Source organism: Anser brachyrhynchus (assembly GCF_964034855.1).
Source record: "Anser brachyrhynchus genome assembly, chromosome: 27".
Lineage (NCBI taxonomy): Eukaryota > Metazoa > Chordata > Aves > Anseriformes > Anatidae > Anser > Anser brachyrhynchus.
In genome coordinates this window covers 6,032,282-6,060,159 of record NC_137720.1, presented here as the reverse complement: position 1 = coordinate 6,060,159, position 27,878 = coordinate 6,032,282, and the positions used below count along the sequence as shown (strand labels likewise).

General features: G+C 57.8%; 1 protein-coding gene across 6 annotated transcripts in view; it reads left to right on the top strand.

The window, feature by feature from the left end:
- ITPR3 (inositol 1,4,5-trisphosphate receptor type 3) overlaps positions 1–27,519 on the top strand; it is a 40,049-nt gene extending 12,530 nt beyond the window's left edge. For 3 of the 6 annotated variants that reach the window (XM_080569322.1, XM_080569326.1, XM_080569327.1), the window contains 55 exons: positions 1,193–1,279; positions 1,481–1,639; positions 1,765–1,863; positions 1,983–2,066; positions 2,894–3,040; positions 3,438–3,533; positions 4,549–4,599; positions 5,213–5,355; positions 5,524–5,623; positions 5,907–6,067; positions 6,810–6,951; positions 7,083–7,244; positions 7,391–7,563; positions 7,705–7,824; positions 7,972–8,154; positions 8,255–8,506; positions 8,697–8,841; positions 8,993–9,140; positions 9,445–9,641; positions 9,780–9,909; positions 10,145–10,202; positions 10,416–10,581; positions 10,732–10,896; positions 11,098–11,166; positions 11,390–11,515; positions 11,682–11,804; positions 11,995–12,195; positions 12,547–12,798; positions 12,893–13,018; positions 13,327–13,452; positions 13,573–13,693; positions 14,452–14,636; positions 14,793–14,941; positions 15,106–15,214; positions 15,372–15,462; positions 15,694–15,863; positions 16,503–16,677; positions 16,757–16,944; positions 17,316–17,516; positions 17,929–18,039; positions 18,322–18,417; positions 18,688–18,789; positions 19,061–19,147; positions 19,821–19,931; positions 20,400–20,592; positions 21,568–21,693; positions 22,217–22,389; positions 22,506–22,670; positions 23,150–23,342; positions 23,766–23,861; positions 24,252–24,376; positions 24,654–24,819; positions 25,543–25,703; positions 26,156–26,317; positions 26,635–27,519. In XM_080569322.1, the coding sequence (XP_080425448.1) occupies positions 1,193–1,279; positions 1,481–1,639; positions 1,765–1,863; positions 1,983–2,066; positions 2,894–3,040; positions 3,438–3,533; positions 4,549–4,599; positions 5,213–5,355; positions 5,524–5,623; positions 5,907–6,067; positions 6,810–6,951; positions 7,083–7,244; positions 7,391–7,563; positions 7,705–7,824; positions 7,972–8,154; positions 8,255–8,506; positions 8,697–8,841; positions 8,993–9,140; positions 9,445–9,641; positions 9,780–9,909; positions 10,145–10,202; positions 10,416–10,581; positions 10,732–10,896; positions 11,098–11,166; positions 11,390–11,515; positions 11,682–11,804; positions 11,995–12,195; positions 12,547–12,798; positions 12,893–13,018; positions 13,327–13,452; positions 13,573–13,693; positions 14,452–14,636; positions 14,793–14,941; positions 15,106–15,214; positions 15,372–15,462; positions 15,694–15,863; positions 16,503–16,677; positions 16,757–16,944; positions 17,316–17,516; positions 17,929–18,039; positions 18,322–18,417; positions 18,688–18,789; positions 19,061–19,147; positions 19,821–19,931; positions 20,400–20,592; positions 21,568–21,693; positions 22,217–22,389; positions 22,506–22,670; positions 23,150–23,342; positions 23,766–23,861; positions 24,252–24,376; positions 24,654–24,819; positions 25,543–25,703; positions 26,156–26,317; positions 26,635–26,703 (7,716 nt within the window). In that variant the 3' untranslated portion in view covers positions 26,704–27,519. The remainder of the gene's footprint in view (positions 1–1,192; positions 1,280–1,480; positions 1,640–1,764; positions 1,864–1,982; positions 2,067–2,893; positions 3,041–3,437; positions 3,534–4,548; positions 4,600–5,212; positions 5,356–5,523; positions 5,624–5,906; positions 6,068–6,809; positions 6,952–7,082; positions 7,245–7,390; positions 7,564–7,704; positions 7,825–7,971; positions 8,155–8,254; positions 8,507–8,696; positions 8,842–8,992; positions 9,141–9,444; positions 9,642–9,779; positions 9,910–10,144; positions 10,203–10,415; positions 10,582–10,731; positions 10,897–11,097; positions 11,167–11,389; positions 11,516–11,681; positions 11,805–11,994; positions 12,196–12,546; positions 12,799–12,892; positions 13,019–13,326; positions 13,453–13,572; positions 13,694–14,451; positions 14,637–14,792; positions 14,942–15,105; positions 15,215–15,371; positions 15,463–15,693; positions 15,864–16,502; positions 16,678–16,756; positions 16,945–17,315; positions 17,517–17,928; positions 18,040–18,321; positions 18,418–18,687; positions 18,790–19,060; positions 19,148–19,820; positions 19,932–20,399; positions 20,593–21,567; positions 21,694–22,216; positions 22,390–22,505; positions 22,671–23,149; positions 23,343–23,765; positions 23,862–24,251; positions 24,377–24,653; positions 24,820–25,542; positions 25,704–26,155; positions 26,318–26,634) is intronic. The other 3 variants (XM_080569323.1, XM_080569324.1, XM_080569325.1) reach the window with 3 other exon arrangements.
- Positions 27,520–27,878: the final 359 nt, after the last annotated feature.

The following is a 27,878-nucleotide window of genomic DNA, read 5'->3' as shown; positions in this document are numbered from 1 at the left end:
CTACAAGGGACAGGCTGCCAACGTCAGCCCCCGTTGGCTCGGGGCAGCCTGTCCCCCCTCCTGGCCCCATGCCTTTCAGCAAGGGAGGAGTTGAGATCTGGGCGCAGATTTAGGAGCCGCCGCGGTGCCTGATGTCTCGCCGGGGCCGTGTTGCTGCACGGGGTGGTTGTTAAACTCCCAGCTCGGCAGCAGAGCGGGTTTCCCCAGGCTCTCCGTTTGTTTTCCCGGTGGCATCAGCCACCGCTGTGGTCCCCGGCCAGGTGGGAGCACGTCCCGTGGGTGGCACCCAGCGCTGTGTGGGATGGAGAATTAACCAAAGCCGTGGCGATGCCCAAAAGAGTGAAGGGGCTGGAGCCCAGCGCCGCGTGCCAGGCAGATTCGAAGCCCTGATTCGCATCACAGACCGCCTGCCCCATCCTCCGGCAGGGTGCAAGCCGTGATTCCAGCTTTCTTTCCCAATTCCTCATGCAAGAGGGGGAGGAAGCAGGACGGGCAGGGGCGGATGCTCTCCCAGCCCCATCCTTCGCTGTGGTTTCCCATCCCAGCTCCATGGGAGCGCGGGGCTGGCGCTGCCCGGGCTGTGCCCGTGCCGGGGCCGGTGCCGCACCCTCGCCGTTCCCAGACGGATCCGCTGCCGGAGCAGATTCCTGCCTTGCTCCACGTCTGTTGACAACACCCCTTTGGCTGCCAGAGCCGCCACGTCGAAAGCATCTGTGGTTTAGGAGAGAGGGGCTGGCAGGCGCAGCCCGTGGCAGATCCGAAAATGCTGCCAGCTCCGGGCATGGCACCGCTGATGTGCAGCCTTCTGCTCGTCGGTGTCGGCGCTGCCGACAGCACCCGGTGCCATGGCCCCACTGGGCAGGAGCATCACCCCGGCCCTTGGTCCCTTCACGGCGCCGCCCCATATTGGGGAATTTCGGAGAAGCCTGTCCAAATTTTTAAATCCTTGGCTTAAAGCTCCCGTGTGCTTCATGTGGCTGCGTAGGGCCACAGCGGGGTCCTGGTCTCAGCTTTCGGATGCTGAGGACCATCTTACGGACTGTGGTACCTGGGGGACAGGGGGATGCTGAGGCCGTGTCACAGCCTGTCCCCTGCCCTCCCCGTAGCTCAGGGTGCCGGTGGTGCCCCTGGGGCTTGCTCCGGGCGGGAGGAGGCTGCTTCTACCCTGAGCTCTTCTCCTTTCGGCATCCAGCACGCGGCCCAGATGGAGCAGAAGCAGAACGAGACGGAGAACAAGAAAGTGCACGGGGACGTGGTGAAGTACGGCAGCGTCATACAGGTACGGCGCTCGCAGCTCCTCTGCCCCCGGGCTGCTCGGGCTGCTGGGTTTTGGGGAAAAAACGCGCAGATCCAGTGAATGTGAGCTGGACGCCTGGTGGGCAGGGGCTCGTGGTGCCCCTCCTGGGTAGGACCAGCAGCGGGGACCTGAGGCTGTGCCAGGTCATCCCCGCTCCAGCTCACCCCAACGTTTGCTCCTCAGCTCCTGCACATGAAGAGCAACAAGTACCTGACGGTGAACAAGCGGCTGCCGGCCCTGCTGGAGAAAAACGCCATGCGGGTGACGCTGGATGCCACCGGCAACGAGGGGTCCTGGCTCTTCATCCAGCCCTTCTGGAAGCTGAGGAGCAACGGAGATAATGTGAGCGCAGGGCTGCAAAGCCCCCAGAAGAAGCTGGGCTGAGCAGTGCCTAGTCATGCCAGGGCTCACATCCCCACCGAGCACCCATCTCATGCTCTCTCCCCCGTTCTCCTTTTGCTCCCCAGGTAGTCGTGGGAGACAAAGTGATCCTGAACCCCGTCAACGCCGGGCAGCCGCTGCACGCCAGCAACTATGAGCTTGCAGACAACGCCGGCTGCAAGGAGGTGCTGGGGCTGCCTGGGGGCTCGCCTGGTTTTCTTTTTTCTTTTTTTTTTTTTTTTTTTTGTTCTTTTCTTGTTTCATTTCCCTTCTGGGATTGTGACCTTGCTCTCTCGCTGCCTAGGTGAACTCGGTCAATTGTAACACCAGCTGGAAAATCAACCTTTTCATGCAGTTCCGCGACCACATGGAGGAAGTGCTGAAGGGGGTAAGGAAGGAGGTTCGGCCGCCGGCCGCCCGGGACGCGACGGGCTCAGGGGATCCAGCCCCATCCCCTGCTCAGGCAGCACACTGTAGCTGTTTGGCTGTGTGACAAGGGCAGGATGCCTCGAGGGGCTTGGTTTCTAGGGGAATTCATCACTCGGGGCACTTAACAGGGAGCTGGAGCTGGGAATTTCGGTATCTACAGGCAGGAGGTACCCAGGGGGCATCAGGTTACCCCCTGCCTTATTGTGTTCAATTGGCTCCCAAGGACAATATGAGGCACACATGGTGCCAGCTCTGGTTCCAGCTACGGGGACAATTTTTGGCTGTTCAGCCGTGCAGCCGGGCTGGCTGCTGCCTGGGAAAGGAACTTTCCCTGCAGAGCTATTGTTCGGGTCGGAGGTCCTCCAGGAAGCAGCTGGCTGGATATTGATTGTTAGGATCTCACAGATCCTCATCGCCAGGCGCCTGCTTATCCCCGGCTTCCTCTGCGTCCTTCTCCCGGGGTGTTAATGCCATCATTGTGTCGGTGAGCAGAGCCTCTGCCTGCTCCAGGGGTGCGAAGCGGGGGGTTTGTACCCATTTCACAGCCTGGGGAGTAGAGGCAGAGAGAAGCAGCTTGCACAACTAAACAGAGCGATGGCATTGCAAAGCACAGGGTGCCCCCATGTCCCCACCACCCCGTGCACGGGCAAGGTGCCCTCCCCTGGGCTTGGAGGAGCGTTTGTGCTGCTAGAAGTGGGTTTTAGCAGAGCCAGGGCCACCCTCCTTCATGGGGCTGGGGGGGAGGAACGCTGCATCCGTGTCCTCACTGCCATGTCCCGGTGCCAGGGGGACGTGGTGAGGCTCTTCCACGCCGAGCAGGAGAAGTTCCTCACCTGCGACGAGTACAAAGGCAAGCTGCACGTCTTCCTCCGCACCACCCTGAGGCAGTCGGCCACCTCGGCCACCAGCTCCAACGCCCTGTGGGAGGTGGAGGTGAGCGGGGCCGCGGGCATCCGGGGCGCCTCCCCGGGCTGCTGTGCTGTGCCTGGGGGGGCTGCTGGAAGCAGTGCTCGTTTCGGGATGTTTCAGGCCTTGAATTTCCACTTTCTGGTGGCCTGAGCGCCCTGGTGAAAGCCAGCACAAGGCTTGAGCTCTGAGAGGGAGCTGGAAGCCACGGGTGCTGGCGGATGGGCGATTTTATAGCCTGGGCTGCCCTGGAGGAGATGGGCGTCCCTCAGCCCCTCGGTGGCTCAGTGCCCCAGGCTTCTTTGCTTGTCCTTTCAGACGGGACGGGGATTTTCTCACTGGTGGCTTTGCTCGGGGTCAGGCGTGGGCCAGGACCGGGACTGGTGTCGCAGCCCTGCGCTGAGCGCTCCTCTGCTCCTTCCAGGTGGTCCACCACGACCCGTGCCGAGGGGGCGCCGGGCACTGGAACGGCTTGTACCGCTTCAAGCATCTTGCCACGGGCAACTACCTGGCAGCCGAGGTAAGGGGGCGAGCAGAGGGGTGCAGAAAGCTGCCCTGCCCTCAAGAGGCTGTCACCAAAAGTAGAACCCACCCTTAGACAGAGCAGCGATTTCCAAAATGCTCCTGGCTGCCTCCCCTCTGGCCCTGGCACGTGTAACTGGGGGGCAGGAGGGGGCGGCTGGGGTTTTTCCTCTGTTTGCTCGCTCTGGGCCAAGCGACTGTACTGGCACAACCTCCTTGTGGGATGGAAGCAGCAGATAACTCATCCGGCTGCGTTTAACTCTTCCCGTCCAGGTTTTGTCCTTCCTCATCCTCTGGTCAGTGGAGGCATCCAGGGCTGTCCAGGGCTGGGGGAGGCGTGGGCAAAGCCTGAGCCTGGAAACCCCCACGTGGGTTTTGTTCCCATTTAAGGCCAGCTTGAGGCCTCCTGACAGAGGCACGGAGAGGTTTCTGCGCTTAGGTAATGTGGTTTATATGACACTAATGCCCAAGGGAAAAGTGTTAGACCTGCTGCCGGGGGAGCAGGGACGTGCCGGGGGGAGCTGGGTGCACCCCGTGCCGAAGGCGTGCCGTCACTGCGGAAGATGACCCAAGGGGGCCCCTTCTGCCACGGGCAGGATGGAAATAGCACTTACTGGATCCGATGCCGAGCCTCTGAAATTTGGGTGCTTTAAACCAAAAGACATTCAGCTGACCTCTGCAGAGGAAAGAAGATCCCCATCCTGGGCTGGTGCTGCCTGGCTTGTGGTGCTCAGCGAGACCCTGACCTGGGGCCTCGAGGGATTTGCAGTGAGAGCTTGTCTTGCTGCGATGCAGAGCCCCAGGGCTCGCTCTGCCCCTGCCCTCCTCCATGGGGCTGCAGCGCCGTGCCCTGGGCATGGGTCGTGTCCTCCAGCCCCATCCGGGCAGGTTTTGTCTCTCTGCAGCGTGCATGAGCAAGGAAGGAACAGAAATAACACCCCACGCTTAGGGCTTTGGAGGGACCGAGGGGGAGGGCTGGGAGCTGTCTTTCACCTCCCTCTTTAACTTTTCAGGAAAACCCAAGTTATAAAGGAGACGTGGCTGAGCCCAAAGCAGCGCCCACGGTGAGCTGTGTGCAGCCTCGCTAGCAGAAATGCTGCTGCCGCTGCCTGAAACCACGCTGCCTCTTAGACTCTGCCTGAAAGCAGGGAAATGCCCCGAAAAAAGAGCCCGCCACGGGGACAGTGCCCGCGCTGTGCCGCCGGGTCCCGCTTGGTGCTGAGGTTGTGGCTGGAGGCTGTCCTGGCACAGGGCTGCCGAGCAGAGCACCCCGCATCCCGCACTCTAGAGTAGCATCCCCATGTCCCGCTTGCAAGAGGACCCCGCCGAAATCTGTTGGAGAGGGGTCCCAGTGCATGTTGGATCCCCAGGCCACGGGGGTGTGCAGATGAAGTGCTGGTAGAAGAGAGATCTGGACTTTATTTATTTATTTATTTTTTTCCTCTTCGGTGAGGTTTGGAGAAGGGGTGGCCTCGTAGCTCAGGGGCATCGCGCCGCGCTTGTGCTCTTGCAGCCCCTCGTTCGTTTCCGTGCTGCGAGGCTCAGCCCGGCACCCGAGCCAAAGCTTCTGCGCTGAGCGTAGCCGCTGCGTGTCCTCCGATGCTGCGTGCGCAGGGAGGCTGGGCTCGGCGGGGCGACCTCCCCGCTCCGGGCTCAAAGCCCTTTTCCCCGGTGCAGGGGGGCAGCAGCCGCTCCAGCCGCAGGAACACGGGGGAGAAGATCAAGTACCGGCTGGTGGCCGTGCCCCACGGCAACGACATCGCCTCCCTCTTCGAGCTGGACCCCACCACGCTGCAGAAGACGGACTCCTTCGTCCCGCGGTACGTGAGCACGCGCTGGCACGGAGGGGTTGAAATAAAGAAGGGAGGATTCGTCCACGGTGGGAAGTTTCGGCACGGGGTGGGGGGCTTTGCTGGGTGCTGGGGGAAGCGGCGGGTGCCGGCGTGACTGCGTGGGGGCTGCTGACCAAGGCACCGTGCCGTCTGCAGGAACTCGTACGTGCGGCTGCGCCACCTCTGCACCAACACGTGGATCCAGAGCACCAACGTGCCCATCGACATCGATGAGGAGAGACCCATCCGCCTCATGGTGCGGCCCCGCGCCCTCCTCCCGTCCACAGATTTACCCTCTGGCTCCTTCCTCCTTCCCACCCCGCTCTGCCCAGGGGCACCCCGACCTTCACCCGGGGACTGAAGTACCGTGATGACCCAAGGGGACTGTGGGACGCCAGCCCCCAGCCTTCCCCAGTCACCTCGAGCCCATCCCAGTCCTTTCAGTGGGGACAAACTGGGCCCCTGGTGCCAGCTGGGTGGATGTGGGGACAGTTGGTGCTGCCCTGCCTCTGTGACACCGCTTCCCTGTTCCTTCCCAGCTGGGCACGTGTCCCACCAAAGAAGACAAAGAAGCGTTCGCCATCGTCTCCGTGCCCGTGTCTGAGATCCGGGACCTGGACTTTGCCAACGACGCCAGCTCAATGCTGGCCAACGTGGTGGAGAAGATGAACGAAGGTTTTCTCAGCCAGAATGACCGGAGGTAAAAAGTCATTTATTTCCCCATGGAGATGGGGCTGTGCTGGAGCCCTCCAGCATCTCTGCAGGATGGGGCCCCTGCCTGGGTTTTGGTGCCGGCTCTGCCTTGCTTTCCTGCCCGTGACCCAAATCCACGCCCGCTTCTCCCAGGGATCTGGCGAGGAAATCAGATAACAGCACAGACCCGCTCTGGCCCCTCCTTTGCAGCTAGGAAAATAACCGAGGGGCTGGGAGATGGCCTCATGATAGGGGCAGCCTGGTTAGTCACGGTGTTATTTTTAGGTGGGTGGGTTCTTGGCGTTTCCTGAGCAAACACAGATACCCGGTGGGACAGAGTAAGCTGCTGCCGCCCTGCCAGCCCGCCCCACGCTGGTCCCATGGCGCTTGCACCGCTCTGAATGTGACTCAAGGGGCAGAGGCATTGAACGCAAAATCCCCGGCGTGAATCACGAGCGCAAACCCATGACATTTACCATGGCACCTGACTCGAGACAATAATTTCCGCAGGAACCGCAGGGGCTGCAAAAGCCTCATGCTTCAGGGCAGCCACTGGCCTCTAGCAGTAGGGAAGATTGGCCAGCAGCTTCCCCGGCAGCGTTTTGAGCCCCGAACGTGGGCTTTTTGGTCCTACAAAATGTGCCAGCAGCACTGCAGGCACCTGAGCGTGGGTGGGCTGCGTGCGGCGGGCGAGTGGCCTCCCTGGAAGGAGGGTCCCACTGCCCCGCTGGCACCGTGCCCCTTTGCAGGTTCGTGATCCAGCTGCTGGAGGACTTGGTGTTCTTCGTCAGCGATGTCCCCAACAACGGCCAGAACGTGCTGGACATCGTGGTGACCAAGCCCAACCGGGAGCGGCAGAAGCTCATGCGGGAGCAGAACATCCTGAAGCAGGTGAGCGGCCACGACCGTGCACCTGGGCAAGGCTGAGGTCCGGCGGTGCACCAAGCACAGCTGATGCCCAGCCATGCATGGGAGGCGGCGTGGAGGGTGACACAGCACTTACATCCCCGCTTTTGGGGCAGATCTTTGGGATCCTGAAAGCCCCCTTCAAGGACAAGGGTGGCGAAGGGCCCCTGGTGCGGCTGGAGGAGCTGTCGGACCAGAAGAACGCTCCCTACCAGTACATGTTTCGGCTGTGCTACCGCGTGCTGCGGCACTCCCAGGAGGATTATCGCAAAAACCAGGTGGGTTGAGGGGTAGAAGGAGGGAGCCCCCATCCCACCTCGTGTTGCACGGCCCTGGGGGGCTGCAGAGGTCGCGGTGGGGTAAGGGGAGCATCGGCAGACCCCACCGTGAAGCCTCACGCTCGCCATCTCTCTGCCCGCTCCAGGAGCACATAGCCAAGCAGTTCGGGATGATGCAGTCCCAGATCGGTTACGACATCCTGGCCGAGGACACCATCACGGCCCTGCTGCACAACAACCGCAAGCTGCTGGAGAAGCACATCACAAAGACCGAGGTGGAGACCTTCGTCAGCCTGGTGCGCAAGAACCGCGAGCCACGGTGCGTGCCCCAGCGCCCCCGTCCCGAGGGGCTTTGAGCAGCGTGACGGGTGGGATGTGCCTTGAGCAGAGGCGGAAAGAGCCCCCCCCCGTGGGCCCCCCTTTCACAGCGAGCTGTCTCTGCCCTGCCCTCGCTCCCCAGGTTTTTGGACTACCTCTCGGACCTGTGCGTGTCCAACCATATCGCCATCCCCGTCACCCAGGAGCTGATCTGCAAGTGCGTGCTGGACCCAAAAAATAGTGACATCCTCATCAAAACTGAGTGAGTAGTCATAGGGAGAGATTTTCCACCGTTGGGGTTCAGTGCCTGGCCCTGCCTGCTTCCGTGGTGCCCCTGGAAAACCCCCGTCACGCCCCGAGGTGCTCCGTCCTCAGCAGCATCTCCAGGTTTACTCCTTCCCCACCCCAGGCTGCGGCCGGTGAAGGAGATGTCCCAGACCCACGAGTACCTGAGCATCGAGTACTCGGAGGAGGAGGTCTGGCTCACCTGGACCGACAAGAACAACGACCACCACGAGAAAAGCATCCGGCAGCTGGCGCAGGAGGCCCGGGCTGGCAATGCCCACGACGAGAACGTCCTCAGCTACTACAGGTGACAATCCTGTGGCACCCTCTCCCCAGGCTCTGGGGAGATGGGGTGAGGATGTAAGGGTTGCATGGCCTCGCTCCTTCTCCACCTCGTCCCCACGCAGGTACCAGCTGAAGCTCTTTGCCCGCATGTGTCTGGACCGCCAGTACTTGGCCATCAAGGAGATATCCCAGCAGCTGGGGGTGGATCTGATCTTCCTCTGCATGGCGGATGAAATGCTGCCCTTCGATCTCCGGGCGTCCTTCTGCCACCTCATGTTGCACGTGCACGTGGACAGGGACCCCCAGGAGCTGGTGATGCCCGTCAAGTTTGCGCGGCTCTGGACCGAGATCCCCACGGCCATCACCATCAAAGAGTGAGAGGCGCTGGGGCTTTGGGGGACGTGGGAGGTGGGGCGGCAGATGTCCTCCTGTGGTCTCCATCATGGTCACAAGCATCGCTCCTGGCCGTGACGGCTCTCAGCAGCCCCTTGGGCAGTGCTCCTGCCCGGCTGGGGCGAGGAGACCCTCTGCCATCCAGCTCATCCTGCCGTCTCCCCCTCGCAGCTACGACTCCAACCTCAACGCCTCGCGAGACGACAAGAAAAACAAGTTTGCCAGCACCATGGAGTTCGTGGAGGACTACCTGAACAACGTGGTGAGCGAGGCGGTGCCCTTCGCCAACGAGGAGAAGAACAAGCTCACCTTCGAGGTGCGAGACCTGCTGGTGTCACTGGCACCTTGCGCAGCCATCGGCCACGTCCACGCCTTGCAGCTGCCTCTGGGACAAGGCTGGCCGTGCGGCATCCCATTTTACATCCCCGAGCACAGCAAGGTCTGGAGCTTGTCTTGTCCTTCCCCAGGTCGTCAGCCTCGCCCACAACCTCATCTACTTCGGCTTCTACAGCTTCAGCGAGCTGCTGCGCCTGACGCGGACGCTGCTGGGCATCATCGACTGCGTCCAAAACCCGCAGCTGATGATGCAGGCGGTCTACAATGACGACGTGACGGGTGAGCCCCTGCTCCAAAACCAGGCACGGTCCCAGGGGAAGGTAGTTCCCGTGGTCTGCCCAGTGCTTTCCAGTTTGGGCTGCAAGAGAACAAGCTGCAGGTTTGGTCGTGTGGAAATTTGGGCTGGGTCTGCAACAGGAGACAGGAGATGCTGAGTCCTTGGCCACAGCAGAGAAATAGCCAGTCCTTCCTGCTGGTTCTCTGGTTAACGTCGACATTTGCACTTGAAGTGGGTCCTTCCATCAGTCTTCTCCCCCCTCCCTCCCCTCCGCATTAACTCTGCCCACTGTGGCTGCCTCTGCAGGGAAGAATGTGCGCAGGTCGATCCAGGGCGTTGGGCAGATGATGTCCACCATGGTGCTGAGCAGGAAACAGTCCATCTTCAGCCCCCCGAGCCTCAGTGCTGGCTCTACCCCAGAGCCAGTGGACAGAGGGAGGAGCATCGAGAACGAGAACATCGTGGTGATGGAGACCAAGCTGAAGATCCTGGAGATCTTGCAGGTGGGAGCTGGAGGAGCATCATGGAGCTGTGGGTGGGACCTGCGGGATGGGGTGGGAAGATGTAGTCTTCTGATGCAAGGAGGCAGATGGTGTGACGAGAGGTCTCACTTTTGCTTTCTTCCCTCCCCCTGCTGCCAGTTCATCCTGAACGTGCGGCTGGACTACCGGATCTCCTACCTGCTTTCCGTCTTCAAGAAGGAGTTTGTGGAAGTCTACCCCATGCAGGACAGCGCGGCCGACGGGACGGCTCCGGCCTTCGACTCCACAAGTAACTCTCCCCCTTTGCTCCTGGTACAACCTCAGCTCCAGCAGCTCTCCATCCTCCACCTCTGCTGGCAGGGAGCCCGGGGGATCGGAGTTTGTGCAGGAGGGACGAGGTGTCCCGTGTCCATCGCGGGTGCTTGGACGTGGGCTGGGGAGCTGGGCCGGATCCTGCAGGGTTTCTGCTGATGCACAGGGATCGTGTTGGCCGCCCCGTTCATCTCCCTTTCCTCTCCCTGCAGCTGCAGCCATGAACCTGGACCGGATCGGCGAGCACGCAGAGGCCATGTTCGGTGTGGGGTGAGTCCCTGCCCCTCCGGTGCGTAGGTAGCCTGGCCGTAGGGCCCTTCCTTCTCCTGCCCATACTCACTGCCGAGGCTGAGAGCTGCAGGTGATGAGGAAGACGAGGCTCTACAGGCTAATGCAGCTGTCCCCATCAGCCCCAAGGGCTGACTGAGTGCACGCAAGCTCCCACGTGGCTGCTAACACCAAGCGCTTTCGTCCCGGCTTCAGGAAGACGAGCAGCATGCTGGAGGTGGACGACGAAGGAGGGAGGATGTTCCTGCGGGTGCTGATCCACCTGACGATGCACGACTACCCGCCGCTCATCTCCGGCTCCCTGCAACTCCTCTTCAAGCACTTCAGCCAGAGGCAGGAGGTCTTGCACACCTTCAAGCAGGTAACCCCGGAGCACCTCGGTGCTGGTCCTGGCTGGGGTGGCTGCACCCGATGGCCCCTTTTGCTTGGGAGGGGGGTCCGGGTGAGGATGGGAGGGGGGTCCGTGCCCCAAACCAGCTGCACAGGGGAGCCCCCGGGAATGTCACTGCAGGTTCAGCTCCTGATCTCAGCCCAGGATGTCGAGAACTACAAGGTGATCAAGTCAGAGCTGGACAAACTCCGCACCATGGTGGAGAAATCTGAGCTGTGGGTGGACAAGAAAGGCAGCGTCAAAGGGGACAGCACTGGGGATGGGAACAAGAAGGAGAAGAAAGAGGTGAGAGCCCCGAGCAAGGCGCTGGGAACCAAGTGGGGAGAGGATGGGGGAGGGCAGAGGAGCAGCTCACTTCAGTCCAACACCTGGCAGCTCTTGGTGGGCCACGCACAGCTCTCGTGGAAGGGTCCTGTGGGGTGCAGTTGTGGCCCAGGCTTGGCAGAGGTGTGGTGGGACCCTGACGTTGCTTCTGTCCCCTCGCAGCACACCGCTGATGAAGAGGTCATTGCCCCAGGGGAGAAGAGCAGCGAGAACTACCAGATAGTCAAAGGGGTGAGTGGGACCGAAAACTGTCCCCAGGGCTGGCTGGGGCACCTGCGAGAAGGGACAGGGAGAAACTGGGGGGGTACTTCCAATCTTTTCTGGGGTTCAAGTGTCCATTGGGTTCAATCTCTTCTGGGGCACGTCTGGATATCAAGCAGACCCCCGGTGCTGGTGGCCATCCTGGTGGCTCCCGGGCTTAACTCCCCTCTGGCCACGCTCCTTCTCTCTCCAGATCCTGGAGCGGCTGAATAAGATGTGCGGGGTTGGCGAGCAAGTGCGCAAGAAGCAGCAGCGCCTGCTGAAGAACATGGACGCCCACAAAGTGATGCTGGATCTGCTGCAGATCCCCTATGAGAAGGTGGGTGGGCAGAAGCCAGCTGGTCCCAAAGCGTCTGGGCAAGGGGTGGGGGACGTGGGGACACCCTGCATGGCTGGGTCCTGCGGCTGGGCAAGGCAGGAGGGGCAGCAGCCTGCTCCATCCCTCACCAACCCCGGGTGTTTGCCCCCTCTCTGCCCTTCCTCAGGGAGATGCCAAGATGCTGGAGATCCTGAAGTTCACCCACCAGTTCCTGCAGAAGTTTTGTGCTGGCAATCAGGAAAACCAGGCCCTGCTGCACAAACACCTCAATCTCTTCCTGACCCCAGGGGTAAGGAGAGGGGGGGCAGCAGTGGGTGGTCACAGGCGGCAGCACGGGGAGAGGCTTCAGCACCGCTCCTGGAGCTGAGAGCAAGAGGTGGAAAAGCCGGGAGGAGACCCCTGGAAGAGGCAGGGCTGGGGCAGGAGGGGAGGCTGTGCCTCACAGCCCCCAGCCTCACTCCGTCCCCCTGGTCCCGCAGCTCCTGGAGGCCGAGACGATGCAGCACATCTTCCTCAACAACTACCAGCTCTGCTCAGAGATCAACGAGACGGTGCCGCAGCACTTCATCCACTGCGTGGCCACCCACGGCCGCCACGTGCAGTACCTGGACTTCCTGCACACCATCATCAAGGCCGAGGGCAAGTACGTCAAGAAGTGCCAGGACATGATCATGACCGAGGTAAGCACCTCTACCCCTGCTCCCCTACGGGGTGCAGCGGGGCACGGCTCCCGGGAGGAGCGTGCTTGGCTTCTCCCTCGGGCAAGAGCCTTCCCAAGCATGCTGGTTTCTCCCTGGAGTTGGAAAAATCTCCAAGAGATGCAAAAGTCTGAGAGCCAGTAACCATTCCGGATTGCCTCAAGTTGTGATTTATGATTGCATTGCAAAAGTCCAGTTTTCCCCCTAAACGCACGACCCGTTCACCCCGGTGCTCCCTCTCAGCCCTCCCCGGTGCAGAGGATGCGGTTTTCTGCCTCTCGAGGTTTCTCACCCTCCTCCTGCGGAGCGGTGACCAGTGACCCTTCCCCACAGCTCACCAACGCTGGGGACGACGTGGTGGTTTTCTACAACGACAAGGCGTCGCTGGCCACCCTCCTGGAGATGATGACGGCAGCCAGGGACGGGGTGGAGGAGAACAGCCCGCTGATGTACCACATCTCCCTGGTGGACCTGCTGGCCGCCTGCGCCGAGGGCAAGAACGTCTACACGGAGATCAAGTGCACGTCCCTGCTGCCCTTGGAGGACGTGGTGCGGGTGGTGACACACGAGGACTGCATCACGGAGGTACGGGGTGCCTCTCGAGGAGGGCGCCGGCGGCTCTGCTCTGTTTTCTGTTCCTCTGATGGTGCCTGCACCCTGTCCTCCCCCTCCCCGGCAGGTGAAGATGGCCTACGTGAACTTTGTCAACCACTGCTACGTGGACACGGAGGTGGAGATGAAGGAGATCTACACCAGCAACCACATCTGGACTCTCTTTGAGAACTTCACCCTGGATATGGCCCAGGTGTGTGGGAAGGGCTGGGCAGGGGCGACATGGCAGCAACGGTTGCTGCATTGGGTGGGGACAGCTCGGTGCCACCGAGGCTCCTTGAAGCCTGGGGTGTCAGACGGGGGGCATGGGCACCACGGGGACTTGTGTAGCTTGCCATGCTGGGGAGCAGTCAGAGCTCTGGCACGGACCCAGGAGCTGTGTCACCATCCATGTCCCTTGGCTCAGCAAGGTCCCAGCAGCACTGTGTGGCAGCGTCATCCCCCTGGGATGCTTGGGGCACCTCGCCCCGGTGCCATCAGCATCCTCCCTTCTCCTCACAGATGTGCAAAAAGCGAGAGAAGCGCCTGCCGGACCCCACGCTGGAGAAGTACGTGCTGACGGTGGTGCTGGACACCATCAACGCGTTCTTCAGCTCCCCCTTCTCGGAGAACAGCACCTCCCTGCAGGTAATGAGGCGCTGCACGGCCGGGCCACTCACGGAGAGGGGAAAGGGGCTCACCAAGCCCTGAGAAGCGAGGTCTGGAAGCACCTTGCTCTGGTCCAGACCTGCCTTCTCTCTCCTTCAGACCCACCAGACCATTGTGGTGCAGCTTCTCCAGTCCACCATGCGGCTGCTGGAGTGCCCCTGGCTGCAGCAGCAGCACAAGAGCTCGGTGGAGGCTTGCATCCGCACGCTGGCCATGGTCGGTAAGGAGCCGTGCCGCGGGGATGCTCTGCTCCCCCCAGCCATGAGGATGCAGCTGCCCGAGGCTGTTTCTGCTCCAGCAGAGCCCTCTCCCCTCCCACAGCCACGGCAGGGTGCCCTGGAGAGGCTGCTGGCTGGGAACGGGGAGGTTTGGCTCTGGGATGTGTTTTTTTGGGCTGTAATTTTGGTGACCGGGGTGGCCAGAGGCGAGCTGAAGGCTGGGTTTGGTTGGGAGATTCCTGGTGTGTCCCTGCTGGGGCCGGGCCCAGAAACAAAGCCGGCGTTTACGGCAGATTTCCCTCGCCAGGACTTTGCCCTCGGCCTGCCTGTGGCTGCCTGGCTCAGCGCGAGAGTTGTCAGCACTGAGTCACCGTGTGGAAAGCATTGCGCGGTGGTGAGACACCGGGTGGGGACAGCGGCCAGAGCCTTAGGATTCCCTTTTGTAATTATAGGCAGGGCGCTTACAAGCTCCTCGTGCTGGGCTTTCCCAACTGCAAAGCAGAGGCAGTGCCTCCTCCGGTCCTCTTTCTGTCGGGCTGGGGGGACTGCAGGCAACGTGGTGCTGCTCTGGGGAGGGATGGATGGAAATCCTGCACCCCAACCTACCTGGGGGCTTTTTCTCTTGTATTTAACTCCTCTCCTCCGTGCTGCAAATGAAGAGCAGGCGAAGGGGTGCCCAGCCCGAGGCAGTGTGGCAGGACCCAGCCGATGGCATGGGCTGGGCTGTGGCTGTCCCCAACCCCGGCTCCCTCTCCCGCAGCCAAGAGCCGCTCCATCGCGCTGCCCATGGACCTGGATGCCCACGTCAGCTCCCTGCTCAACAGCAGCTCCACCAGCACCGTGCAGAGGAACACGTCCAGCTACAAGACCGCCACGCGGACCTTCCCCCGCGTCTCCACCACCCCAAACCAGTGGGACTACAAGAACATCATAGAGAAGCTGCAGGTATGGGGCTGGCAGGCGGTGGCGGCGCAGGTCAGCGGTGGCGCAGCACGTCTCCGCTGCGAGGCAGCGAGAAGGCATGGGTGCTGCAGGGTCCCTGTCCCATATTTGTGTCTCCTTGGCGCGTGTTGGGCTAAAGGTGTGCACTGTGACTTGTAGGACATCATTAATGCCCTGGAGGACCGCTTGAAACCGCTGGTGGAGGCTGAGCTGTCCGTCCTGGTGGATGTCCTCCACCGGCCAGAGCTGCTTTTCATGGAGGGGACGGAGGCGTACCAGCGATGCGAGAGCGGAGGTTTCCTGTCCAAGTGAGGATGCTTTGCATTTGCCATGGGGTTGCTGGGGAAGGGCTGCTGACCTTCTCCCTCTGTGGGCTGTGCATCCCGCTATGCACCGGCGGAGCGGAGGGGTGCCCTTGGGGACCCCGTGTCCCTCTCGGCTGCGTGACGGTGGCTCTGCTGTGCGCGGCCAGGCTGGTGCAGCACACCAAGGACCTCATGGAGACGGAGGAGAAGCTGTGCATCAAGGTGCTGAGGACGCTGCAGCAGATGCTGGTGAAGAGGAACAAGTACGGTGAGAGGGTGAGCACCGCGGCCCCATGGCACGTCCCCAGCCCCACTCCTCGGCGCCGGCTGCCTGAGCTGGCAGCACCCTCCCCGTCACAGCCCGTGGGTGCTCAGCCTTGTTCTGCTCTGGCGCTGGCACTGGGAGCCTCGTGACGTTTATTTGTCTTGGCAGGGCAACCTGCTGCGGAAAATGCTCCTGAACAATTACCTGCAGAACAAGAAGTCCAGCTCCAAAGGTGAAATCATGGATGCTGCTGGGGGAGGTGAGTGCCCCTCTCCTGCCATTCCTCGTCTTTCTGCGCTGCTCTCGCTCACGTTGAGTGCCTGGTTCCCAAACCACGGTGGAATAAGTTCTGTAGCTGGTCTCCATACTTGCACCTCTATGGGAGTAAAGGATTTAGGGAGAAGGGATGGGCCTGAGATGCCCCTGGGAGTGACTTGGCCATGCTCCTTCTCTTACACCACCATCACGTCCTCTGTGTCCTCTCCTGCAGGCCAAGACCAGGACTGGTCCGCTATCGCTGCTGTCCAGTGCCGGCTGGACCGGGAAGGGGCCACCAAGCTGGTGGCTGACCTCATCATGAACACCAAGAACGAGAAGATCTTCCAGGAGAGCATCCTGCTGGCCATTCGGCTGCTGGACGGAGGCAACACCGAGATCCAGGTGCCTGTGGTGGGCACCAGTCCCCGGGGACCGGGCAGCCGTGGTTTGATGTGTTCAGGGTCCCAGCGTGCAGAAGACAGGGGCGCCGGGCAGTCCTCAGCCCCTGGTCGGTCCCCGAGCAGCAGACTTTACCAAAATTTTGGGTGCATGCATTTGCTCGCCATCTGGGGGAGGAACTGCAGAAATTTCTCTGCTTTCGGGTTTTCCAGCTCGGTGGCTGGATGCTCTGAAAGGGGCAGGTTGTTGCCGAGGGTTTCTGGAGTAATGCTGATGCCCTCTGCCGGGTATCGCGGAAATGACTCAGATTTGCAGCTCAGGTGATAACTTGTAGGTTATCTTGAATTCCTTGTCACGGGGAAGCCAACGAACTGTACACACAAAAATCATGGGCTTCCAAGCCTGGAGCTGCTGTAGTTGCTGCTTGCTGTGTCCCCAGCCCTGCCCAGGGTCAAAGGGGGCACAGGCACAGGGGACGATGCACCCCTGTAAGTCCAAGAGGACTGTGATCTCCAGGGCTATTGGAAATAAACCTGCTCGCCACGTTACCCCAGGCAAGGGCTGGAGTGCTGGAGGCTACTGGATCAGAGGGGCAGGCTGGGGTGGTTTGGATACTGGAACTGCTGTCCTCCCTCCTCCCAGAAATCCTTTTACAACCTCATGACGAGCGACAAGAAGTCCGAGAAGTTCTTCAAAGTTTTGCACGACCGGATGAAGAAGGCGCAGCAGGAGACCAAGTCTACGGTGTCGGTGAACATGAGTGACATTGGGAACAAGCCTCGTGAGGACAAAGACGAGCCTGACCCTGGCACCAAAGGTATGGGGCCGTGTCCTCCCAGCAGGGCCAATGCCTGCCTCGTTGGACAGCCCGATGCTAACGAGGTTGGGTTGCCCAGCAGGACGAGGAGAGGCCTTCGTGATGCCTGGCACCCCCTCCCGATACCCGCTGGCGTTAGGGTTTCGGAAGGGCCATGACGGTGGAGAGCAGGGCCAGAACAACGAAATGGGGGTGACGGTTCTGATTATGGAGCCTATCCTGCGATTCCTGCAGCTGCTGTGTGAGAACCACAACCGGGACCTCCAGGTTGGTTCTGGGGGCTGTCGGGGACCGGGGCAGAGGCCATAGGACTGGGGTGCAGGAAGGATGGGCTCTGCCTCAGATGGGTCCAAAAGGACGTTGTGCTGGCTTCTCCGTGCCTCAGTTTCCCCATCTGCAAATGCACCATCCTTTAGGATTAGCTTTGCTTGGTGTCCTGGAAGGAGCCGATCACGGCACAGCTGTTTCCATGGGACTGGGTACTGCTCTCGGGGGGGGGTCTGTACACTACAGGGGTGGCCCTGAGCCTAATTTTGCATCAAAATTAGCTGGAGGGGGTGCTGGGAGCGGGGCCAGAACCTGGTGCCCCTGTCAGAGTGATGCCGCTCAGGCTTGTAACTGCAGGCTTTGCTCAACAGAACTTCCTCCGGTGCCAGAACAACAAGACCAACTACAACCTGGTGTGCGAGACGCTGCAGTTCCTCGACATCATGTGCGGCAGCACCACGGGGGGGCTGGGGCTGCTGGGGCTCTACATCAACGAGTACAACGTGGCCCTCATCACCCAGACCCTGGAGACCCTGACCGAGTACTGCCAGGGGCCCTGCCACGAGAACCAGGTCCGTGCGTGTCGCTGCAGGTCTGGGTCGGTCCTCGCAGGTCCCATCCCGTCAGGGATGCCCAAGGAAGGATTTTGGGGGATGCATGGGAAAGCAGCAGGGATAGGGACAGCCCTGGAGTTTAGGGTGTGAAGGAGAGCGCAACGTGGGCTGCAGGGGTTCCCCGTGGTGCACAGGGACAGTGCGTGGGTTACGAGCTCCTGCTTGGCTAGATAATACGGTGATGCAAAAAATAATATGGTGATGGAAATGGTGCCACTGCCAGGGAGAGGAGGGATCTGGGGCTCCTGGAGCAGAAGTGATGGGTCAGCGCTGAAAGCAGGGTGCTGCTTTGGACCTGAGCTGTGTTGGAGGTGAAGCTGGGGAGGGATAGCAGCACCCGTGGGATAACCCCACTGCATTGCTGCCCTAGAGCTGCATCGTGACCCACGAGTCCAACGGGATCGACATCATCACAGCCCTCATCCTCAACGACATCAGCCCCCTCTGCAAGTACCGGATGGACCTGGTCCTGCAGCTGAAGGTAGGCAGGGCCTGGGGCTGGGATGGCGGGCACGTGTGTGCAGCGCTGCGTGGGCTCCCGGCTTGCTGGCGTGTCCGTGGGCTGAGCTGTGGGGCGAGGGGGGTCGGAAGCAGGGGCTGCGACAGGTCCTCGTGTGCATGAACTGGGGCTGGGCTGGTTCATCTCCAGTGTGCAAGGCCTGGATTTATGACGGCCCGTGGTGCAGGGGGGGGTTCTGCCCACCGCGAGGTCCTGGGGACAGGTAGGGCATAGCTCCTCTCAGCACAGGCTTCTCCCTGCCAGGACAATGCCTCCAAGCTCCTCTTGGCCCTCATGGAGAGCAGACATGACAGCGAGAACGCCGAGCGGATCCTCATCAGCCTCCGCCCGCAGGAACTGGTAAGGGCTGAGCGGGGTGGGGGGGTGAAAGAGCCCCCACGAGCCCCTGTAAGCCCCTGGGCTTGTGGCTCGTGCTGGAGCTCCTACACCTCCGGGTCCTGGTGCAGTTTCTGGCTTGCAACCCCAAAACCACCTTGGGTGCTGCCCTGACACTACTCACATGCCACAAGCATCCGTCCTGAGTGGGGTTCCCAGAGCTGTTTGTGGCCGCAGGAGGACAATGGGGTGAGGAGACCGGGACAAGCTCACCTGCCCTCTGCTGCCTTCCAGGTCGACGTGATTAAGAAGGCCTATCTGCAGGAGGAAGAGTGCGAAAACGCTGAGGTTTCCCCCCGGGAAGTCGGCCACAACATTTATATCCTGGCGCTGCAGGTACTGACGCTGCAATCTGCTGCGACAGCAGGGTCCCCACCAGGCTGGGCTCCCCGTGCTGTGCTGGGCTCCCACTCACCGATTTGCGCATTTTTCTCTGTGTTTATTTACATTTCCTCCAGCCGGGCTGGGAAATGTGCTTTTTGCCTCCCACAAAAACCCAGCACCTTGGCTCAGTGGCCATCCCCTCCGGTGTGCACCCCGTGTCCCACTCTGGTGTGCAGAGGCTGCTCTGTCCTGTGCTAACCCATTCTCGCTGTCCCCCTTCCAGCTGTCCCGACACAACAAGTCCCTGCAGCAGCTCCTGAAGCCGGTGAAGCGAATCCAGGAGGAGGAGGAGGAGGGCATCTCATCCATGGTACGGAAAGCCCTCGGGAACAGCGGCAGAGCTCCCCGACCCCGAGCGGAGGCTGCGGAAAGCCGCTCCTCCCGGCCTCGCTAAGCTGCCCTGCTGCTTGTCGTTCAAGATTTGATGGGGTTTAGTGTTCCTGGGAGTGGGGGGACTGAAGAAAGATTTATAAGAGCCATTGTGGCCAAATCTGCAACCCAATGGCACATGCACCCGTGATAACCCAGCTGCGGAGAGCTGCATGCGCGGGGCTCCGTGGGGAAGGCTCGGCCACGGGTGACATCCAGCTTGCTGCAGGGTGCTGCCCTGCTGGGCTCCTGCTCCTGGTACCTGCTTCCTCCCTTCCCTTCAGAAAAGGAAGGGCTGAGTCCTTTGCTGTCATTTCTTGCCTCTGCCTTAGATCCCGTACAAGATTCAGCAGTAATGTGATTTCCCTAGGGTTTTAGGGGCATTGATTTGTAATTTGTGGATTAGCAGCTTTTGGATGTAATTATTGCAGGGAATCGAATGTCTGTCACCTCAGGGAGCGCTCGTACTCCTCCAGGAAGCTTTAATTCATTTGCTTTTCCTTGAAACCTAATCGGGTTCACTACGTTTTGAGGAACGGCGTTGTCAGTGCAGTTAGACCCGAATCCCCCTGGCCGTTCCCACTCTCATCCTCTCTCCTCTCCCCACATCCCAGCTCAGCCTAAATAACAAGCAGCTGACGCAGATGCTGAAGTCGACGGCTCCCATCCAGGAGGAGGAGGAGGACCCGCTGGCGTATTACGAGAAGCACACGTCCCAGATTGAGGCAAGACCTGTTTGCTGCTGGGTTGCTAGTACACACACGGCTGATGAATCCCACGTGTGCTCCGGCTGTCTCGTGCCCGGTTATTCTGCAGCGGGAGCCTTCCCATCCCTGTGCCTGCTAAAAGCAGACGGGTGCTTTGTGCTGCAGAGAGAGCTGGAGGCAATAGCAGAGCCCGTTGGGTGCTGAGGGAGCACAGGGTGCCCCCAGACCCTTCCTTTCTCTCCCCGCAGCAGCTGGGACGCGGTTGGAGCAGCCCCATCCTTGCTTGTTGGTGTGGTCCACGTGCTGTCAGTGTTCCTCCCAGCACAGCCACTCAAGGATGCCTTTGCTGGGTGGAACTGTAGCGTTAGACGTGTGGCTGGTGATATTTGGATTTGGGGAGGCACAGCTGGAGCTAGGAAATAGGAAACCAAAACGTGGTACGGGCAGGATCTGACGGCACCCTCCCCTTCGCCCTGCTTCCTGCAGATTGTGCGCCTGGACCGAAGCATGGAGCAGATAATCTTCCCGGTGCCTGGCATCTGTGAGTTCCTCACCAAGGAGACCAAGTACCGGCTCTTCACCACGACGGAGCAGGACGAGCAGGGCAGCAAAGTCAGTGATTTCTTTGACCAGTCCTCCTTCCTCCACAACGAGATGGAGTGGCAGAAGAAACTGCGCAGTAAGAGCAAACCAGACCTTCCTTTAGCACTGGCCAGCATGAGCTCTTTGAATAGCTCCTGTTTTGAACCTGGGGGGGGCAGCTGTGCTTTGAGGGGGCTGTGAATCCTGGCAGCAGCCTGCAGATTGCATCTCTGCCCCCTTGTGCCCCTTGCTCTCTGCAGCGCGCAGTGCACTCAGCAATTTGCAGGGAGTGGAGGTTAATCGAGACCTTCCAGCCCAGGGATATTTCCTCCACGCCTGTTAGTGCAATTCCTCTTACAGCACATTCTCTGGGACAACACCAACAGCTGTGTTCCCCTACAAAGCCCGCTCTTCATTTGTTTTCAGCTGCCTTTCCCTAAGCCAGCATCTAGCAGCTGTATTTGGGACATAAACTTGTTCCTCTGCACCATCCAGACCCTAGGTGCTTTCAGGGCTGCACCAGTACAGACTTCCTGGCTTAAAATAACAGGAGCTCCGTCAACAGGAGTTGCACTATAAATACTGCGATACAGCTAAGAGGTAGTGTAGCAGCACTGAAAACACTTGCAGATCCAGTCCAAACTATCTTAGGAATTCGGCAGGAAACAAGTTTCCAGTATGGCTGGGAAGTTGCTGGCTGGGTCTCCTTTGGGACGGAGAATCAGGCTGAAAACACAAAGGCGCTGTTGTTTTGAAGGATGCGAGGATGTAGGAGGTGGGAGATGGGGAGGAGGGGGAAGCAAAGAATGAAGCCAATCTGATTCCAAGGTGCCAGAGCAGGTCAAAGGCCCCAGGAGCCGAGAGGTGTGAGCGGTAACAATTTGAACGTGCACTTGTGTTTTAGCAGATGAGGAGGGAGCTTTTGTCAATGGCATGAAGGAAGCAGGAGGCAAGGGTCCCTCCAGGCCCGCTCGCTGCACTGAGCCGAGCCGTTTGGATGTCGGGGAGGTCAGAGCCTTCCCCAGCTGACACGAGGTTGGCTGAGATGTGTGTCTGCCTCCTCTCCCTCCAGGCATGCCGCTGATGTACTGGTTCTCCCGCAGAATGACGCTCTGGGGAAGCATTTCCTTCAACCTGGCTGTCTTCATCAACATAATCATTGCTTTCTTCTACCCCTACGTTGAAGCCACTTCCATGGGTGAGTGACCCTGCGTTCGCTGCTCCTCGGGGTGGTGGACAAAGGAGACCCTCATGTGCAGGGAGCACCGGTCCCCTTACTTGTGTTCTCCACACCCTCTGTCTCCTCTTGACTCCTAAAGCCCCAAGCCTCTTCTGCTGGTCCTGGCAAGGGACTGAATCAAGATTTCAGTTGCCAGCCCTCCCACGACTTCCTTCTCAGGGAACAGTCTCTTCTCCCCGGGCTGTACTTTCTGTGTTTGTAAAATGGAGGAAGTAATGACAGAATATGTACCAGCTGTCTGGAAGTCTTAATCATTTACAGTGGTTGTGAGATCTCAGATAAAAGATGCTAGAGAAGTGTATCAGTAAGGACCATCTTAGCCAATACTAGTCTCTTCACTCAAGCATCACTTCTGTCTTTCTTCCCTCTGATAATCAGCACGTTAGTTTTTTTCAGCCACTTTGGACAGCAGCACAGTGTTGGATTGACGACGTGTATTTAACTTCATGCCATTTAGTTGTTGTGGGTCCTCTCTTCCCAGGAGTGCTGGATTCCCCACTGATCTCGCTGCTCTTCTGGATTCTGATCTGCTTCTCCATCATGGCTCTGTTCACTAAGCGTTACGGTGTCAGACCGCTCCTCGTGGCCCTGATCTTGCGATCAATTTATTACTTAGGGATTGGGCTCACTCTGAACATCCTGGGAGCTCTCAATGTAAGTTCTCAGCACGCTGCTAGAAAAGGAGCGTAACATCTCACAGCACAGGAGACTGTTCTGCATTCCTGAAGTGCAGCAAACCTCACTCCGTCCCATTTCTGGTTGTTCTCCAGCTGACCAACAAGATTGTGTTCGTAGTGAGCTTTGTGGGCAATCGTGGCACCTTCATCCGCGGCTACAAGGCCATGATCATGGATGTGGAGTTTCTCTACCATGTTGGCTACATCCTGACGAGTGTCCTGGGACTCTTTGTGCACGAGCTCTTCTACAGCATCCTGGTACAGTAAACGCAGATGTTTCGGGCACAGACATAGCCAGACCGCCCCGTTAGAAGCTAGACGTTTCCTGTGACATCTTCCAGGAGTTGATCGATAACGGCAGTGAGAACAATGCACTGTGCTCTAATCTTTGCGTAGGCTGATCTTTCTGCCTTCCGACAGTATCTATTACTGTCTCTCCCAGTCTTTTGCTATCAGACTCTTTCTAATCTCTACTGTGTACTTTATCTGGGTCAGCTGGGAGACAGCGTGAGCTGGTGAGGGCAGAGGCAGGGGACGTGTGTCCTAGTCTCGGCCCTCCTGCTGTGCATAAGTCACTTCATTCTTCTACAGTAAGATGGAAAACTTAAATGCTTTATGTGAAAGTTGGTCAATGTCTCCTGAGTGATCCAAGATCTCGGGATAAAAGGGGTATAGGTAGGCCAGGCATTGTCACAGAAAAGCACCCTACGGCATTTCTTTGCTCCTGGTCCTTTCAGCTGTTTGACTTGATCTACCGCGAGGAGACCTTGTTTAATGTCATCAAAAGCGTGACGCGGAACGGGCGCTCCATCCTGCTGACAGCCCTCCTGGCGCTCATCCTCGTCTACCTCTTCTCCATCGTGGGCTTCCTGTTCCTGAAGGATGACTTCATCCTGGAGGTGGACCGGCTGCCAGACAGCAAAGCCAAAGGTGCGTCAGGCCGTGCCCTCGCTGGCTGCGGGGCTTGGGCCAGGCAGAGCGTGGGCCCCTTCTGCAGCTGGATCATTGCACGAGACCCTGGGAGCACGGGGCCAAGCTCCTGGGAGCACTGGTTTGGGGTTGGCGGAGAAGGCAGCTGCCTGCACTGACTTAGGGACCTCCTGCTGCAGAGAATGGGGTTTTGGGGACTAGGAGTGACTGCAGAGAAGTTTATAGTAGAGGTCTTACTGAAACCTAAGCAAAAGATTCAAAACCTAGAAGAGGCTAGGAGAATACCAATTAAGCTTTTTTTTTTCTCTCCACATTGCTTGAATGTTACAATGAGATGCAGTTGAAGAGCACCTGCACACAAGCAAAGAGCTTTGCTAAGGCAAGCTGATGCCCTGACAAGGCTGTGCTCTCTTTTACTTGCAGATGACCCCTTGGGGATGCAAAGGAACATGGAGACCTTCATGGAGTCATGCAGTGGAGACAAAATTAGCTGCTCTGCTGTGCCCACTGCCTTGGAAGGTAAGCAAGCTCATTAGAAAGCTGAGCTCTGTTAGCAGCAGAGTAGGCTGGCTGCTTTGTTTGTTTCCATCTTTGAAAAGATGCTGTAGGATTTTTCTGAGCTTGCTGACAAACAGCCCACTGTTTGGCACATATTAAGCAAGAGGCCCGCAAGCTCTGTACTGACCCTGGCATAAAAATGTTGAAATAGATTCAATTTAGTCATAAAGAAAGTGGGAGCTTTGGGAACGCTCAGCCAAACACCTCCACTGCAAGAAGCAAGCGAGCACCTGCTCCCAGATGGGACACTGCAACTCATCCTGTAGCTTGGGATTCTTTGCAGTGGTACTTCTGCCCTGTGTGTGCGCTTTTTGCTTTTATTCCCCCCCTGCCCTCCCTCTGGTATTCTAGAAGCAGACGCTGACCAGTGGGAACGAGCCTGCGACACGCTGCTCATGTGCATTGTCACTGTCCTGAACCACGGCCTGAGGAACGGAGGGGGTGTGGGAGACATTCTGCGCAAGCCATCGAAGGATGTGAGTTTTGGCAGCACCTCGGGCCCCTCTCTTCTGCCAAGTCCTGCTGCAGATACCACTGTGGAGCTGCCCTTCCTCCCTGGAAACTGCGGCACTGCCAGCTTTTTCCCCTACAGCTGTCCTTCAGTGCTTTCCTCCTCTCTTCCCCACCGCACCCCAGTTATTGCTCCTCACCTTGCACCCTCAGCCTATGGCCGTTGCAGCAAGGCACAGTTGGAGTGGCTGGAGGAGAGGCGTGCAAGATGCATGGCTTTTTTTTCCCATTTGTCCATTACAGGAATCCTTGTTTCCTGCTCGGGTTGTCTACGACCTCCTCTTCTTCTTCATTGTCATTATCATTGTCCTCAACCTCATCTTTGGGGTCATTATTGACACCTTTGCTGACCTGAGGAGCGAGAAGCAAAAGAAGGAAGAAATACTGAAGACCACTTGTTTCATATGTGGTGAGTGCTAGGACCCCGGCTCACCGTGCCTACAGGAATTGCCCCCACGTGGTTCGTCTCTTTTAAGGTCGACCTATGGCATGAGGGAAGGAAAGAAGTTTCGGCTGGTTTGGGTTTTCATTTGGTTCACAGCAAAACTTAAAGCCGTTCACTGATGGGTCGCTGCAGAGTGAGGAGGCTTAAACAAGGACACAAACCGAGAGGGGAAATTATTCCTCCTCGCCTCCTCTTAATGAGGTGTTAAACTAAATGCCACCTTGCGGTGTTCTCGTCGCTGTGATCCCTCCTGGGACCAACACTTATCAAGTGGGGGAAAAAATGCACCGTATTACTAAGGAAATGAAGTACAGGAAAATGTTCCAGAATGCTTTCAGTCATAGGAAAGCATCCATAAAAGCCAATCCAAGCTTAAATATAACTTTTTTTTTTCTTTCCTTATAGGATCCACTGGGTGCATTTTGTTCTTTCAGATACCCAGGCAGGAAGCATAGCTAGTAGTACTTTAAATAGAAGCCTCCTGAATACACGACTGGGTTATTTTCCCCCTGCTTTCGATGCTTGTTATGTGCTAAATGCCAACTAATTATTAAAAGCACTTCTTGAAAGTCACACCTGGGACAGGAGGCAATTATCTGTACTTCCTTTCGCATTTGTTTGCTTGCTCACTTCTTACCTTCTCCTCATCTCCTCTCCGCCTTCTCTGTACTTGACTGCCTTTCCCAGGACTCGAACGGGACAAGTTCGACAACAAGACGGTGTCCTTTGAGGAGCATATTAAATATGAGCACAACATGTGGAACTACTTGTACTTCATAGTGCTGGTGCGAGTGAAGAACAAGACAGACTACACCGGGCCTGAGAGCTACGTGGCGCAGATGATAAAGGTACGCGTCCTCTCGGAGCAGCTGCCCCAGGGAAATATTTGAGAACAGTGCGCTCGCCAAAGAAAAACAGTTTCGAGAAGGAACTTTTGCAAAATATTTAAGAATGTTGTTGTTCCTTGGTTTTCTTAGGTGGTTAATTCCACTTGGCAATCTCAGCCAACAGCGCATTGTCTATTTGATGTTTTGTACTGTGTATTTAAGGATTGAACCAAGGGCAGAACCAGGCAGCACAGATTGTGGCTTCAAGGTTATTTCAAGGCAAAAAGGGAGGGTGAGGAAATTCAGAGAAGAAAAACCTCTGAACTTGAATCCAGATGGCTGTATGAAAATAGGTGCAAACGGACCAGTGGTGGAAAATTTGCAAGGATACATACAAAACGAGCCTTTGAGAATTTCTTTAGTCCCCAGGCATAGGCAGGCTTCCTGTTAACTTCCACCTGGTCCCTTTCCAGAACAAGAACCTTGACTGGTTCCCTCGGATGCGAGCCATGTCACTGGTCAGCAATGAAGGGGAAGGAGAACAGAACGAGATCCGCAACCTTCAAGACAAACTCAATTCCACGATGAAGCTGGTGTCCCATCTCACCTCCCAGCTGAATGAGCTGAAGGAACAGGTACTAAATGCTTATAAAAATAGGAACGCTTGAGGAACACCTGACTGTACACCCCCCTGTCCTTACCAAAATAGACGGCGAGGCAGAACCAGCCCGATCCAGTACAACTCTGAATACAAAGCAAAGGGCTTGTGTTCCTGACCCCCAAAAAAGAGCTACTCTTAGGTCGTGTGCTCTTTGATACTTCCTCACCAAACTCATAGGGTGTTCAGGCAGATGCTTAAAGCAGCCTAGTCAGTCACAGACCTGAGAAGCACGCTAATGAACAGAAAAAAATCTGGTTTCCTACCTCATTTTTGTCCTTGTTTGAACTCTAGATGACAGAGCAAAGGAAGCGCAGACAAAGGATGGGGTTTGTGGATGTCCAGAATACCATGAACCACTAATTCAGAAAAAGCATCAGCTTCACCCACCGAGGGACTGAACGTATCTATCAGCTGCCGAGGCTGCTTATTCCTGGGTCCTGCGCATGGACATCGCTGTCAGAGAGAGCCGGGCCATGCGGAGGGGCTTCCAAGTCAACATTTTCCTTAGATCGCTTGTAAGCAGTTCAGGAAGCAATGACTGGCGAGGATTCCTCAATACCTGGACCCACATGTTACTCCAATGCCCTTATAGGAAGATAAATTATACAAGACTTTTATTCCTCATTGCAATAACTCTTTATTTTGCAGACGTGGGGGGTTGTATCTTTATCTCCATGTGCTACATGTGGGTGGCCTCCACCTCAGGTGTAGCGTAACTAGCGGTAGGGCTGCAATATTTAACGTATTCCAGGAGCGTCACTAGTAAAACGTGGAACTTTGCAAACCAACCGTCATCTCTGCTGTACCTGTTCCATGCCGATTCCTCTCCATTTAAAGAGTTCTGTTCATCACGGTGGTGCAGTAACGAGGCGCTAAACTCAAGGCTATGGATTTGAGCATTTAACTCACCAGATGAGGATGAGTACCTGTGCTAGTACTACGCGGACTGGTCTTTTGTCTTCTGTGGACAAAGAATATCTGGGCAGTAGTAGGAGACTGCAGGTTTCCAGGAGTTCACTGTGAAGGGGTGTCCTGTGGTTTAGTTTCATCTCTGGCGTAATGTTTTACTATTTTGTTGTTGTTGTTGTTGTTACTTAAGAACTAAAGTGTAAATTGCCTTAACTAAATTAAAGACAAAAATCAAGTTATAATAAAAACTTAACCATGGTAAAGAAACCTCCCTTCCTGTACACTCTGGGATGTCACAGGGCTGTTAGAAATAGAAATACAGAGCAATCCAAAGACCTGAAGCCAAAAGGTCTTACCCTAAGTGCTCCACGACCCAATGTTCTTGGTTCCAGCTGTTAAACATTAAAATGTATTCACAGAGAAGATGAAGAATGCTACCATGAACAACTACCTCGAACACCAGCCTTGTTTTCTGAAGCTTTGGATCAGAGCCTGCTGCAAAGTTTCAAATTCTTTCACTACTTGCCAGGAAAACACAGTTCAAACATAAAAAGGAGCAGCTGTTGGTGCTGTGCGGAGCCAAGCAGAGTCCTGGCATAGCTGTGTTCTAGACACACATCCCTCCC